We start from the raw sequence: 14,357 nt of genomic DNA, 5'->3' as shown, positions 1-14,357 counted from the left end.
CGTACCGAGGCTGAGTCCTTGCTGCAGCGGCCCAGGGTTGCGTGTCATCCCCTCTCTCTGACCCCCTTTCCTGTCTATCTTCAGCTGTCACTATAATAAAGGCAATAAAAGCCCAAAAAATATACTTAAAAAAAACAAAAACATTTCGTCCACTAAAGAAATTAAAACATACTTTCGTTCACAAAACATCAGAAACACTGTACAAGTGCAATCAAATACAAAACCACCAGAAACTACAGGCTCAAAAATGATAATAGAGTTGAATCAGCACCTCTCTGACATACTGTCGTAGTGTTTCTCAAATATTAAATCGTATTTCTTACAGGACTGTTGTATTGGATTGCATTTCAGTGTAAAGGGCTTTCTCTATTTTGTCACTCAGTGTTTTGCTGCATAATGATATGCTGTAATAGCAGAAATAGATGATACAATTTTGCAGGAGAGGAAATTTAAGAACCAGCTGATTACGTAAAGCTTATTTCTTTATGTTTCACAATAGCCTGGACTAAAGACTCGGCTAAATATCTTGAAAACAGCAGAAAGTAAGCCTGGCTGACCTGTAAACTTTGTAGTGTGAGTGGGTGGATGGATAGGCGAATGTGGGAGTAAACAACTCTTTCTTTTTGTTTCTTGCCCTTCTGTACGACATGTTCTTTTTTATTTTTCATGTTGGCTTCTATGTGGCTCATTTGGTCATTAGAACAATGTGTCTAATCCTGTTATTGACAGCTGATACATTTTTGCATTATAGCCGGCATTGAGTTTCCAGTGATTATCACCAATTTGGTGTCCTGATGTGTGAGACAGTGTGAAACATTTGGTCATTTCAGACTCATGTTAGCTTGAGATTACACGACGTCAGATGAGTTGTTTTCTTTTCCTCTCTCTTCTCTCCTCATGGGCATTGAGCATTTATCATTGAGAGCAACAACTGTTTATGTCTCACGTCTCCATGGATACAATAATTGACTTGAGCTATGAATCTGACACTTGTGTGGTATGCATGTGTATCTTTGCACATTTCTTGCATCTCTCTCACACCCTCTATCCATTCCCCACCCGCTCTCTCTTTACAGCAACCAGCTCTACTCGACTGGAGGATTTGAGTTATCTGGACAACCAAAGGGCTGCTGGACACAGAAGCTCCGTCCGTAAACACAACACAGCTGGACGCACAAATGATGACTCCAAAGGTATTTTGTGACTTAACCTTGGGGTAAAATCACAGAGTAAATATAGCTTAGTGCAGAAATATCTGCAGACCTGTGTGGAACATGAATGCACTTAATGTATTGTGCTTAAATTACATATAGTTATCCATTCTCATTGCGCTGACATCTTTCACTCCTTCCAGGGAGATTGGTGCCATTCAAACAAGCCGACATCATGCTAAAACCGCTGCTGTTTGAAGTCCCCGGCATCACCGCAGAAACACCTTTTGTTGGCCGGGATTGGCTCTTCACACGTCTGGAGGAGGTCCTGAGAAAAACGAGCAGCTGTGAGGGACGCGGGGCTGTCATTGTGGGTAACGCAGGATCCGGCAAGACTGCTATCATCTGGCGACTGGTGACGCTCAGCTGTCATGGCATGCGCACACCACAGGGAGGTCCCAGCATCCTTCACAGCCCCAGCTCCTCCCCTAAATGTAAGACTCATATCTTTACTCACAGAAGTGTAATTTGTTTTTGTGTGCATCTCAAAGCATTAGTGTAAGAACACGGTAAAAAAGCGGAAAGTTGAATTTATACATTCTCCAGTGCACCCCGGTAAAGTCAGATTTCTCTAAGATACTGGAAGAAATATCACTTTTTGGGAAGGAGTTGGTAACTGGGTCACCCACTCTTCTTTCAAGTTCTCCCCTGAGGTTTCTCTGCTGATTGCAGTTGTGTAAGGGGACTGACATTGTTTTTTTTTCTTATCATGAGTGGCACTGGATCTCTTCTTTTGTGTGGAAAAAAAGAAAACAACAATTTCCTACAACCAGATTTTGCACAGTACACTATCAATGTGTCTTGCATGCTGTGATGGTGATTTGTGTTTTTTTTCTTTTTTTAAACCTTTTTTCAGACTTTTCCTGTTGTGCAAGAGGTATTGCTAAGATTACAGGCTGAGAGCAAAGCAGTACATACAAAGCAAAACTAAAATAGTGTTCAAACAGAATATTGTGCCATTCATTTTTCAGCATCATTGCATTATTCATTGATGTATGTTGTCATTTGGATTTGAGTTTAACAGAGGGTATAGCGTGAGGTGTGCAGGAATCCATCCTGGCACATCACTCCGCACTCTTTGAAACAAACACTCTTGCTGCCATCTAAATGTGGTTTTGCATAGTCTTGCTTACAGATGCACTAATTAATCACAGCAGTTTAATTGTGTTTCTTCATAGACTTCACTCCTGACATTCCTGTGCTTACACCAGAGACTTCATCTAACGAGTGTAAATGGCAGCTTTGCGTTTGTTGTTGTTGCTTTGTGCTCTGTTCAGGTGGGGATAGGCAGGGAAAAGCAGCCTCCAAACAGCCAGCTGATTCCCAGCCCAACCAGAGTGCTGTTGCAGGAACAAGCGATAGTACAGCACAGAGGAAGGAGGCTGTCAGATGCCTAGCTGCCAAGGTACCTCAAAATACACTTGCACACACACACACACACGTTTGTATTTCTATATTTGTGAGGATCATCAAGTACAAAATTCCCTCTCTAGCCCCTAACCTTAGAGCAATAGTTACATTTTTAGGGAAATGCGCTTACTTTCTATCTTGCAGAAAGTGAGATGAGAAGATCAATACCACTAACCTAAACCTAAAAAATGGAATTGGTCCACACAAATATACAAGAGTACACACATAACTACACAATACACTTCTTTATAGTAGCTCTTGTTATGTATCCTGTTGCTGAGCAGACTGCTGACTCACCTGTAGTAATAACAAAAGAAGGAAATTATATTTACATTGTAGAAATGCTTTTTGCTATAGCTTTTTGTTATGGCTGTTTTGATTTTGCTGTATTTTTTTGCTGCACTCCTCTCACTGGATTTGTGAGTACGGAAATATAATACAGCATCATAAACAGTACTCTAAGGAGCTGTGACTCTTACAAACCTTTACAAAAGACTGAAAAAGGGGTCAATTCAAAGAGACACAACAGCATTGTTCTTTTTTAAAGTGACACAAGATTTTAATGTCAGAGTGTTCTTCTCTCTTTTGGGGCACATGTAGAACATGCTGCTGATTGCATCACATAGATGACATGGAAGCTTCTAAATTTACTAACTTGGCCTCAATAAGAGTTTCCATGGGAACTAGTCAGACTACTTGTGATGGTGAGGATGTTCGCTCAAAAGTAAAATCATTGATAATGTTATATGTGGACCTGGGACACTATAAAGCCATGATGATGATGATGATGTATATTTTTCTGCAAAAATGTTTATTCATTCATTGTATTTGTATTTAATCTGTTTGTGCAGTTGGTAAGTTTGGTGATTATTGCAAAAAATCACCCTTATTAGGAATTATATATTTAATTTATTGTTTGCCATTCAGCCTGCTGTCTGAATAAACCAACTTGCATTTACTAAAAGTGTTTTAGAGAAACTCTGCAGTAACATCTTGAACGAAGTTGTCGTCGTTCATGAATAGAAACTATGTTATGACTCTGCTGCCTCTATGATTTCTGCAACTTTCTTTGTTTATATCTTGGTGTTATTTTATTGCAACCGTTATTGTTTTTATATTCTGTGATATTAGTCTTGGATACTGTTTTTCTACTTTTTTATGTCTTTCTTCTAGGGATATGAACAGATAATGTGCTCTGATTAGACACTGTATAATCAGCATTTGAATTTGTGCTCCCCCCCTCCACTAACAAGTTGCCCAATTGACACAATTTACCAAATACAACAGCTTCAGCTTCTTCTCATTCACAACTCAAAATGAAACACACACATACACTGGTTCAACCAGCTGACCTCAGTCTTTATAGTAATGGCAAGATATCAGATTCAGACAGCTTGGATTTAGAGCACTTGGATTTAGAGTATCTCCGAGATTGAGCCTTGTGCACTTTGTCAATTCAAATTTCACCTATCCCCTGATATCATAAAAAAATGCAAACGGCACAGAAGTATGTTATTTTAGTTTTTTGAGCGATGAAGTATCGTGAAGCATAACCATGAAGTAATAAATATGGTTGCAAAGCCTGTTTTCTTCTGAGGAAACATATTTTATCCAAATATGTTGATCTGATTTAGTGGTAATGACAAAAAAGGGCACCCAAAGCCAGACATGGGTTTAGACTTGAATTATTGGCCCTTAATTTTAATTAATTTTTTCATTTAAATATTTCAATTCATTTTCATTTGTATTGCGCCAACTCATAACAGAAGTTATCCCAGGGCACGTTTCAAATAGAGAAGGTCTAGAGTTTCAAATAAATTGTCCTTGAAAAGTGCTCGAAAGTATCATTACAAAAGACTGGCAACCGTACTGAACAGTGTGAACAGGAACTCCTGTAGCCAACTAGATTTTTCTCAGTAGTTCTCTTTTTTTTATAGACACTTCAGACCAGCTTCACATTCATATGGGGTTCATCCCCTTAGATACACCACCTCTAGTTTTTAAATAAAAATCATGCATTATGGCCCAACACAATTCTGACTTGTAATTCAACAGCACAGTTTTCCGTCCCCAAAACATGTTGTTCTATATCCATCCTGACCATTGCACTTTAAATTACAACAGCTTTCATTTAGACCTTAATACAGATGTGTGTGAAATAAACGGATACAGATAACAGCTTTGCATTACACCCTTATTCTCTTCAGTTTTTCACCTGCTTCTTTCTCCTGTCAGGTGGTAGCTTACCATTTCTGTCAGGCTGACAACACCTACACCTGCCTGGTGCCGGAGTTTGTACACAGTGTCGCCGCCCTGTTGGCCAGAGCTCCACAGCTCACCCCGTACAGGGAGCTGTTGGTACAAGAGCCTCACCTACAGAACACACTCAGCCTGCGATCCTGCGTTCAAGACCCCATTGCTGCCTTCCGAAAGGGTGTCCTGGAGCCCATAGCCGGCCTGCGCAAGGGTAAGTATACACACACACACACACACATACATACACACACACACACACACACACACACACACACTCCTACACTTTAAGACAAATGTGATATTCAAGTTTAAAGACCTTTTAAATTTTAAAATAGTATCAGTTTTAAGGTGAAAAACTGTCTGCTTCCCTCACCCTGCAATTAGGGGGCCTGCTGCCATCTCCTGTGTGAAATAGCCCATTAATGACTCCATGATGAGCCCATAGATTATTTTCCCTAGTTAAGGTCAATGATTTGAAACACTGTAGAGTGTGAAACAGATGTTAGGTCATTTACATAGGGAAATGATGAGTGTTATTTTTGCCCCGGTGAATCATCAGCATCCCACAGGATTTCAAGGTCACAAAATACTCTGGAGAGGCTGTGAATGTTATGGACGTATTAGCCAGCTCAGTTTCTCATGATACAGTCAGTGAACTAGATTGATGTGTTATTATGGCCAGGCCCTCCACAGTCTGAGCAGAGGAGTGTTTTGTCTACTCCATCACTATTAAGCAGGTTAGAAAAAAATGGAGAGCCCTTGTGCTTGAGTGTATGAGTCCTCCCCTGCTTGTAGGGATGCATTGACAGCTTAGATGATGTGAAACATGATGGATATGTCCTGTTTCAAGCTGATAAACAACAATGGCCTCTAGCCCCTTTCAACAGAATAGAATCAATATCAGCAGTTTCTCAACATATCCTGTGCTGGAAAACAGAGATGCAGCCATTTTTAGCTATGAAAGGCTTTGAATGAAACTATCATACCATCTTTCTTTGTTTCCTTATTATGTGCTCTTTGCAAGGCTAATGTAATATATCTGGTCTTTTAATGTGCTCCAACCTCTTTTTTTCTCTGTCTTTTGCTTTATGTGTATTCAGAGCGCAGGCTACCTGAAGAAGACTACATCATATTGGTTGACAGCCTTAATGAGGCAGAATTCCATAAGCCTGACTATGGGGACACCATTGCCACTTTCATTACCAAAATAATCTCCAAATTTCCGCTCTGGCTTAAGCTGGTGGTCACAGTAAGGACAGGCCTGGTGGTGAGTGAGATTATTAGCATTACAGTGTTCTTTACAGTGATCTTTAAGCTTTTAAGGACACCCTGTCTCAAATTAGTGGTATCGGGTCACCCCCCTTACATGGAGGTGGCTGGAATTGTGATTGTGATCCTCACATAATTGAAATAATGTCTAAAAAATTCTACAGCATAGTTTTCTCCAGGTGCTCTGGTTTCGTCCCACAAAAAACAAACATGCAGGTTAGGTTCATTGCAGATTCAAAAATGTAATCCATAGGCTGTGACTGTGTGTGTGAATGGTTCCTCTGAGCCCGATGTTAGCCCTGTGATATACTGCCAACCTAGCTAGGATTTACTCATGGATGTAATATAAGAACTTGATACCAGACTCCAAGATGGCACTCATCCATTTGAATTAAAATTACTCACCAGGCTTATAAGTCAAAAAACTTTTTGGCACTTCATGGTTTTCTTGTCTTGTTGACACACAAATACAAACAAAAAAGCTTTTATAGGCGCTCATATCTTTTTCTGGAAACACTTTTGTGGTTTAGAAATCAATAATAAGGTGACCCATCTATGGGGAAAATATTTTTTGGGGATGTGAGGCATTTCTGTTGCAGTGCCACAGTTGGCCACGGGGGTAAATTTGGGGCAAACTATTTCAACCTTTTTCAAAATGTCCATGGGTGTATCCCATCTCTCACCCATTAGTTGTGATAGGCTCCAGCCCCCTGCAACCCTGCAAATAATAAATGGATAATAGATAATAGATGGATGGATGTGTATTTCCAGACAAAATGTCCCGGTTGCTCTGGATAATTCATAGATCTCACTGTGAACAATTTTCACTGGAACTGGAGTAAAAAATCATGCCATTGAGAGTTGTTGACAGTGAGGTCTGCAGAATATGAGGAGTTACAAACATACTGTTTCTGGAAAAAGATGTTGAATTATTTAAATGTGATTTTGAAATGTCACAAACGAATGTCCCTGCTGTAGCGTGATGTAGACTCCTGTGCAGGAAGTTCTTATTTTTGGCAGCAAAAAAAGGGATTTTGTGTTTAGGGTGAATCAGTGTTTTTAGTTTCACCTTGCCTCGTATTACCCAACTCACAGACATTTTTCCAGTACCTACTTCTTTTGTCTTAGCTCTCTGCACACACAGTGTAGTTCAATGTTGTGCTTTTACTGCCTTGGTATAGACATTGTGGCTTTTAGCAGCATCGCTCACTCTAGTCTGATGTATTTTCTCAATCCGGTTGGTAATCCCACCAAACAGCGGACGCATCTGTCCAATGCCAAAGCCAAGCCTTCAAATGCTGCAAGGATTAGGTCCTGAATGGATGATAATACTACTGGGAGTCTGCTGGGAGTCTGGAGCTTGACAGCCAGCCAGCCAGTTACATAATTTGATTAGTGTTTGGGAATACACAAAGCACGTTTGAGGTCATTTTTTTCATGATACATTTGAAGTGAGCAAGCATTAAATACCGAAATTTAAAGATGAAGAAAACAGCTATTTTCCCACACATCCAGTCCGCCCCCCCCCTTACTGATTGGATCATCAGTCACCCTTTCTCTTTATACCAGCCATTTCACATACTCTTGTATAACAACCTGTATATTTCACAAACTGTTGAGAAAGGGTTAAGTGGAGCACACTCCACAACCACAAGTCAATTACTTCTTGTTTAACTAAAATGTCAGTCTTCGTTAATGAGGAACTGAGCAGCAATAACGTGGATTTATTTAATCAGTTATAGCTGGTTTTGGCCGGTGTTGAGCAGTTGAGGATGGCAAAAGAGGAGATGAAATGTGAGTCTGAGAGATGCCTGTGAGCAATGTTGGAGCTTGAGTCATGGTCACACTATTTACTGTACTGTATCCCATGGCTCTGCGTGAGTCAGAGGCAACAGCATCTGAGGAATGGGTCCTGATTGTGTTGTTTTTAATTTGTCCTTAGCTAATGCACCAAAGACATGCTGCCTACTATTCTTTAAATACTGAGGTGTTTGTGCTGTCTGTGGTGTCTGCTTTTACCAATAAGCACCCATAATTTGTCTGTTTTCTTCTCCTACAGGAAATCACTACCCTTCTTCCCTTCTCTGGCATCTCTCTGGACATCCTGCCAGACAGCAGTGATCTGGGAGCTGACCTGAGTGATTACATCCATCACCGGGTCAGCAGCAGCACACAGGTCGCCGCGAACGTCACCACGCCAACAGGCTCGGCCCCTGATCAGCTGCTCCTCAGCAAGTTTAGCAGCCACCTGTCAACACGGAGCCACGGCTCCATCCTATACCTTCAGCTGACCCTGGATCTGTTCCACAAAGGACACCTGGCTCTGAAAGGAGGAAACTACCTGGTGGTGCCTGTTTCCCTGTCAGAGGTCAGACACAAAGAGCACTGATTCCCAACAAGCATGGGGTATTTGTAGCCTAGGGGGGTGCACATGGAAAGACTGTCGATAAGCTCAGCTAATTTGAAAAGATAGAAATTATGATTTGATTAAAAAATATATAAATGCACATATTGAGTCAGCTTTAACACCTGGACACCACATGTTGTGATAGAGCCTTTAAACAGCTAGAATAAAGTTAAAATGATGGATAAATAATTGAAATTAGATGAAATCAAATAAAAATAAAATAAATAATGATCAAAGGTTTGAAAAAGAAAGGTTAACTAAAAGTTATGTATATATGGTTTAAATAGATGGCTAAGTAATGGAACAATTATTGAAATAGTAAATGTTAGCTAAAATTAATGGATACATTTTTGAAACATCATCAGTATCTGCCATTCTAAGTAACAGGTTACAGCTGACAGAAAATGTTGCGAGCCACAGATGTTGAGTAATGTGTGTTTCATTAGGTTGTCAGTTCACTTTATATGTAAACTACGGTGTTTAATTGTTTGGAGCTAAAAAGACACATTTTTACCTTGAGTGTATTTTTGGACCTGCCTTCCTCCTCCTCATCTGGTCAAGTTCACAGTCTAACACTTAACACTTGTCAGTCATCCCGGTGAGCTGTCTACCGTGAAATGGCATCTTGCCTGAGGCTGAAGCAATCAATGTCCATAAAATCCCCACACAAGGTACACAGGCGACAACCATTGTTCAGGCATATTTTTCACAAAAAAAGAGAAAAAAGTTTACTCACACGCTTTTCAGATAAATAAAAGATGAAAATGGCAGGATCAAAGAATTTATACTAAGTGTCAAAATAGTCCTCAGTGACTAAAGTAAATGACAGACTCATTTTGATGTTACATAATCATTAGTGTAAAATAGGACAACAGATGAGCAAGTGTTAGTATACACACAAAGGCCTAGAAATATGATGATCTAATGATTGGATAATGGATGTGGAAAAGCATGCATAAAGGTGTGCTAAAGATGTGTAGATCCAGGTAGCTGACAGTTTGATACAGTTAGAACAGTTGTATACGAGAGCTTGTGTAGAAGTACAATATGGATTATTTAGTAGATTTATTTCAACTAGTTTCAAAGATTATTTACCAGATTTATGATGACACGTTACACCAAGGATTTCGTATACTTACATTACATTTAGCTTTGCTCTTGTTTTCAACTTCTTTTTTTATATACAAGTTAATATGTGACAATGTAATAAAGCACTTCCTGCACTTGATTGGCATAATCCAGCTCACTGCTGGCTACATACACAGAACTGGTGTCACCCCAAAACATCACTGACATGCCACTTTCGACATGTACACAAATAGACTGACTCGTTAGATCAATATGTAGGAATCATTTGTTAGGTTGATATGATGTCGCATATATGTGCAAATAATAGTTTTTGTTAGTAAGTGTTCTTACATATCTAATCTGACAACTTCATTAACAACATGTACAAATTTATGAATATCTGTTAGGTGTACCTGCTGATGTGTCGTGTGAGCTTTCCGGATAAAGAGGTCTTTGAACGGATACTTCCGGTGCTAAATGTGGCACTGGCATCTCTGCACCCACTGACTGATGAACAAATGTTCAGGGCACTGAATGCAGGCAGTGTGAGGGGGGAGCTAGAGTGGAAAGACTTCCAGCTGAGATTAGACAGCCTGGCTGGATTCATGGTAAGACTCTTGATATTACTGCATGGAAGGGTACATAATGATTCAAGCTTTTGTTTCAAAGGTTTGAGTGCTGTGTTTGTTTTGCTATGACATACATAATTTTAACTTACAACTAGTGATTTAGAGGTAGTCTTTATCTAAAGGACTTGCAGCATCTCTGGGCAATCATATAAATTAATTGTACCTTTACATTTTAAGGAATTTCCTGTATCATTTGTGTTTATAGGTGAGACGCAGGGATGGTACACGGATGCTGTGTCATCCCTCCTTCAGAGAGTGGCTGGTTTGGAGAGCAGATGGAGAGAGCACAGACTTTCTCTGTGACCCTAGGTGAGACTAAAAGTCAAAGATCACTCAGCATAAGGTTCTTAAGATGATGTACTACCCGTCAATACAGCAAGAAAAAGTGTGTGAAGTTTTGCCAAAAAAGAAATCTTCATTGGCACAGTAGAACTTAGGCCAATCTTTAATAAGTAGGCACTATACATGTGTCTACAGGAGTGGCCACGCTCTCCTGGCCTTCATGTTCTCCAGACAGGAGGGTAAGCTGAACCGGCAGCAGACTATGGAACTGGGACACCACATCCTCAAGGCTCACATATTCAAGGTAACAGGAACTATGTTGTTATGTTGTTATGTAGGTTTGTGACTGGAACTGATTGTACCTAAACCCTTCGGGATCTCCTCTATTCCCAAAGGTTTCACGAAAACATGATCCTGCACTTTACTGTATATTATTGCATAGAAACACATAAATAAGCATGAACCCGTGTCCCAACCATCACCCACGCATATTAACACTATTCATTAGATAAACACCCACAGTACAGTGAATATTGTACTGTGGATGCTGTGCATACTGCATTACTCCTGGGACCCAATTCAAATTCTGCACCACAGATCTCATCTGAGCAGGCTTAATCTCCCTCTTTCTTTCTCTCCTGGCTCTCTCTCTATGTATCTGTGTCTCTCTCACACACTCACAGGGTCTGAGTAAGAAGACAGGTGTGTCCTCCAGCGTTCTTCAAGCGATGTGGGTGAACTGCAGCACAGACAGTTTGTCCGCTGCACTGGCCTCCCTGAGGAACTTATATACACCGAACATCAAGGTGACATTCACATGCTCTACATTAAAAACATGCACTCAAATATATAATCTGATCTACAGATATATACTTATCATCTATTTCATCCTGCAGGTAAGTCGTCTGTTGATGCTAGGTGGTGCCAGTGTGACCTGGTGTACAGAGGTGGTAGGACACGCCCCGATTCTTGCTGTTCACGCCCACCTGGGGCACTTGGAGATGGTAGCGCTGCTGCTTGAAATGGGCGCTCCCGTAGAAGGGACCACTGACAGCGGCATGACGCCACTCTGTCTGGCAGCAGCTGCAGGACACACCGACATCGTCAGCCTGCTCTGCAAGAAAGGGGCCAAGGTAAGTGTCATTTCTGTGTGAAGAGAAAGAGTGACAAATTTGGGTTTGGAGGGTAGGACCAGGATAATTACCGTAGATAAATCAGATTTAAATCTGTGACAGAACACTCTGGCTCTCAGTACCTTTACACCAGTGATATCCTGAATAGCCCTGGTTTTACATTCACCACAGTTTCAGGATCTATTCTGGGAGACAGATGACATAAACAGGCCTGATCTAGGCCAGCGTATTACAGGCACCGGCCAGGACCAGTGTTGTAAGTCCTTCTGTGTACCCCTCTGTGTCAGGTGGGCCATGCTGATAAGAATGGCCAGTGTGCACTGGTCCATGCCGGGCTGAAGGGCCATGCAGAAATCATCAACATATTACTGGGCCAGGATTGGGGAGCAGAGATCCCCACTGACCCACAGCAGCATCACAGCAATGAGACTGTGACTGGAAAAAAACAGGCAGCACAGCAGGCAGCTACAGCTGCAGCTAGCGTGGGACACACACAGGTACGTATCAGCTCAAGGTCCGAAAGACAAAAACATTTCTAACACTTGGCTGAAACTGATTTTTTATGTAGAGCATGGTGCCTGTCCTTGTTTGATGTAGAAGATGATTTGATTGATTTATTAGATGCAGTTTGCTGTTTGCTGTGGTCAAGGTCCGTGGGTGCTTTGGTTTTCTTTCTGCACAACAAGCCAGCAATACACAGGACTGTAAAATTGTGTTTTCCTGCAGGTGGTGAAGAGCTTGCTGGACTTGAAAGATGAACAGCTGGCAGTGCAGATGGACGCTCACGACTCTCTCTGGGGAGAAACGGGTACATTTCTCCTATCAGTCAGATAAATTTAGCTTTCTCACCTCTTTCTGTCCATCAGTGTCGTTCTGGAGTCATGCTCAAGGGTTTAAGGGTTGCATTTTAGGCACATTCTAGTTCTGTGCAAAAAATAAATATTAAACAGCTAACTTACATGTATATGGATGCACAGTGAGCTCTTTGACTGGAGCTGTAGGAGCTTAGAAGTACTCGATTCCCACTTTCTGGTCTCAATATTATGATTTTAGGATTTCTCTGGTTGATGTCAAATACTTGATTCGATTGTAAATAGTTTTTTGTCTTTAGCAGAAATGGAGCATCATGTTTATCACACAGAATATCTTGTCCAGCCACATTTGTAGCCTCTAAAAAGCAGCCTGTTATTCAATTGTAATACTTTTACCTCTATCGCAGATGCGATAGTGCAGCCTGCAGAATTCTGTTAGGACCATTTCCTGAAAGCATGTCGGATGAAGCCTGTATCTCTGCCTACAGCACCATTAGAGTATAATTCTATTACACAGTCCCCTCCAGTGCTGAGGTAGAAAAAGTGAGAGCATGAAATACCCTCTGAAATATTCACCTTTGCATGTACAGTACAAGGGCTTTGTTTCATGTTTACGTTCTGTGTTAGTGTGATTGGATTACAGTCCATTTGCGCAGATGAAATGATCATTCAAGGATACATGTTGAAGTCTGGTTACTTAACCAGGCATTTGTTCTTTTTCAGGGATTACAATTACCCAAAACAGCAGTGCATACAACACTAATCATTTTACTGGTTCAGTTTGCATATTTAAAGCAGCAGCTGTAACCCTGTTACTATTTAGTGCAGCTGTACAAAGTCACCTTAAACAAAAGACTACCAGACAGTTGTTTTGTTTTTTTACATATGACAATAACTTCTCTTTAAAGAGAATATAATACAATCGATTTGTTCACTGAAGCATGTGGTCGCATGAAACATGATGTCGTTAATCAAGAGTACTTGGAGGTTAGAGAATTACATCAATACTTTGCCTCTATCCCCAGCTGCACAAGGACTCGCATGCTAAAAAAAGGACCAATGTCCAACATTTATCAAACGAACACTGGCTGGTTAAGGAGGGTGCAACTTATATAGTGTGTACAGTTATGATTGGAAATCATTGTATTTTGGTTTTTTTTTTGTAGTTCAAGGGAAATAAGAAAGAATAAAAGCAGGTGTCTTTGATCAATTTTGATATCTTGTCAGATATCTAGATTTGTTTCAAAACAGAAAATATTAGCAAAATGATATAATTCAACAGATTAACCAAAGATATAATATGAAGAGCTACAACAACTGTGTTAGAATCAAACAGATCATGGAAAAAAACAGCCTTTTTTTCTCTCTGTTTCTCACTCATGCGTCTACTTCTCTCCTAAATGTGTCAATTGCATATTCTTCTCCGCCTCGTCATCTCATCTCTATGCCGACCCTCTGTCAGTGCTGAGCGCAGCAGCAGGGAGGGGGAGGATGGAGATGTGTTCGTTCCTCCTGGAGGGGGGGCCAGGCCTGGAGATACCCAACCGCAGGGGGATGGTCCCGCTGCTCAGTGCCACCAAACATGGACACACACAGGTAAGGAGCCTGGTCACTGGCATAGGATTTTATTCATTTAACCAGTTCTCTCTTTGTGTCTGAATAATCTTCCTCCCTTTCCCAGGTTGCAGAGTTGCTGCTGAAGCAAGGTGCAGATATCAATGTCAGCGACAAGCTGGGTCGCACTGCACTGATGCTGGCTGCCTCTGAGGGCCATATGAGCACTGCAGAACTCCTGCTGTCTAAGGGTCAGAGTCCCCACCTTCCCCACTAATAACTTAACATGTTAACTGAATGTATGTGAACTGCAGGACAATATTTGT

General features: G+C 40.9%; 1 protein-coding gene across 2 annotated transcripts in view; it reads left to right on the top strand.

The window, feature by feature from the left end:
• The window catches only part of LOC127351532 (protein TANC1-like), a 33,350-nt gene that overhangs the window by 13,640 nt on the left and 5,353 nt on the right, over positions 1 to 14,357 (top strand). For both annotated transcript variants that reach the window (XM_051379145.1, XM_051379144.1), the window contains 15 exons: positions 1,077 to 1,193; positions 1,355 to 1,645; positions 2,489 to 2,616; positions 4,857 to 5,088; positions 5,978 to 6,144; positions 8,206 to 8,514; positions 10,029 to 10,229; positions 10,456 to 10,559; positions 10,728 to 10,836; positions 11,216 to 11,338; positions 11,429 to 11,665; positions 11,953 to 12,162; positions 12,392 to 12,473; positions 13,940 to 14,073; positions 14,159 to 14,282. In XM_051379145.1, coding sequence (XP_051235105.1) covers positions 1,077 to 1,193; positions 1,355 to 1,645; positions 2,489 to 2,616; positions 4,857 to 5,088; positions 5,978 to 6,144; positions 8,206 to 8,514; positions 10,029 to 10,229; positions 10,456 to 10,559; positions 10,728 to 10,836; positions 11,216 to 11,338; positions 11,429 to 11,665; positions 11,953 to 12,162; positions 12,392 to 12,473; positions 13,940 to 14,073; positions 14,159 to 14,282 — 2,568 coding nt within the window. The remainder of the gene's footprint in view (positions 1 to 1,076; positions 1,194 to 1,354; positions 1,646 to 2,488; positions 2,617 to 4,856; positions 5,089 to 5,977; positions 6,145 to 8,205; positions 8,515 to 10,028; positions 10,230 to 10,455; positions 10,560 to 10,727; positions 10,837 to 11,215; positions 11,339 to 11,428; positions 11,666 to 11,952; positions 12,163 to 12,391; positions 12,474 to 13,939; positions 14,074 to 14,158; positions 14,283 to 14,357) is intronic.

This window comes from Dicentrarchus labrax, unplaced genomic scaffold (assembly GCF_905237075.1).
Source record: "Dicentrarchus labrax unplaced genomic scaffold, dlabrax2021, whole genome shotgun sequence".
Lineage (NCBI taxonomy): Eukaryota > Metazoa > Chordata > Actinopteri > Moronidae > Dicentrarchus > Dicentrarchus labrax.
This window is presented reverse-complemented; position numbering and strand designations above follow the sequence as displayed.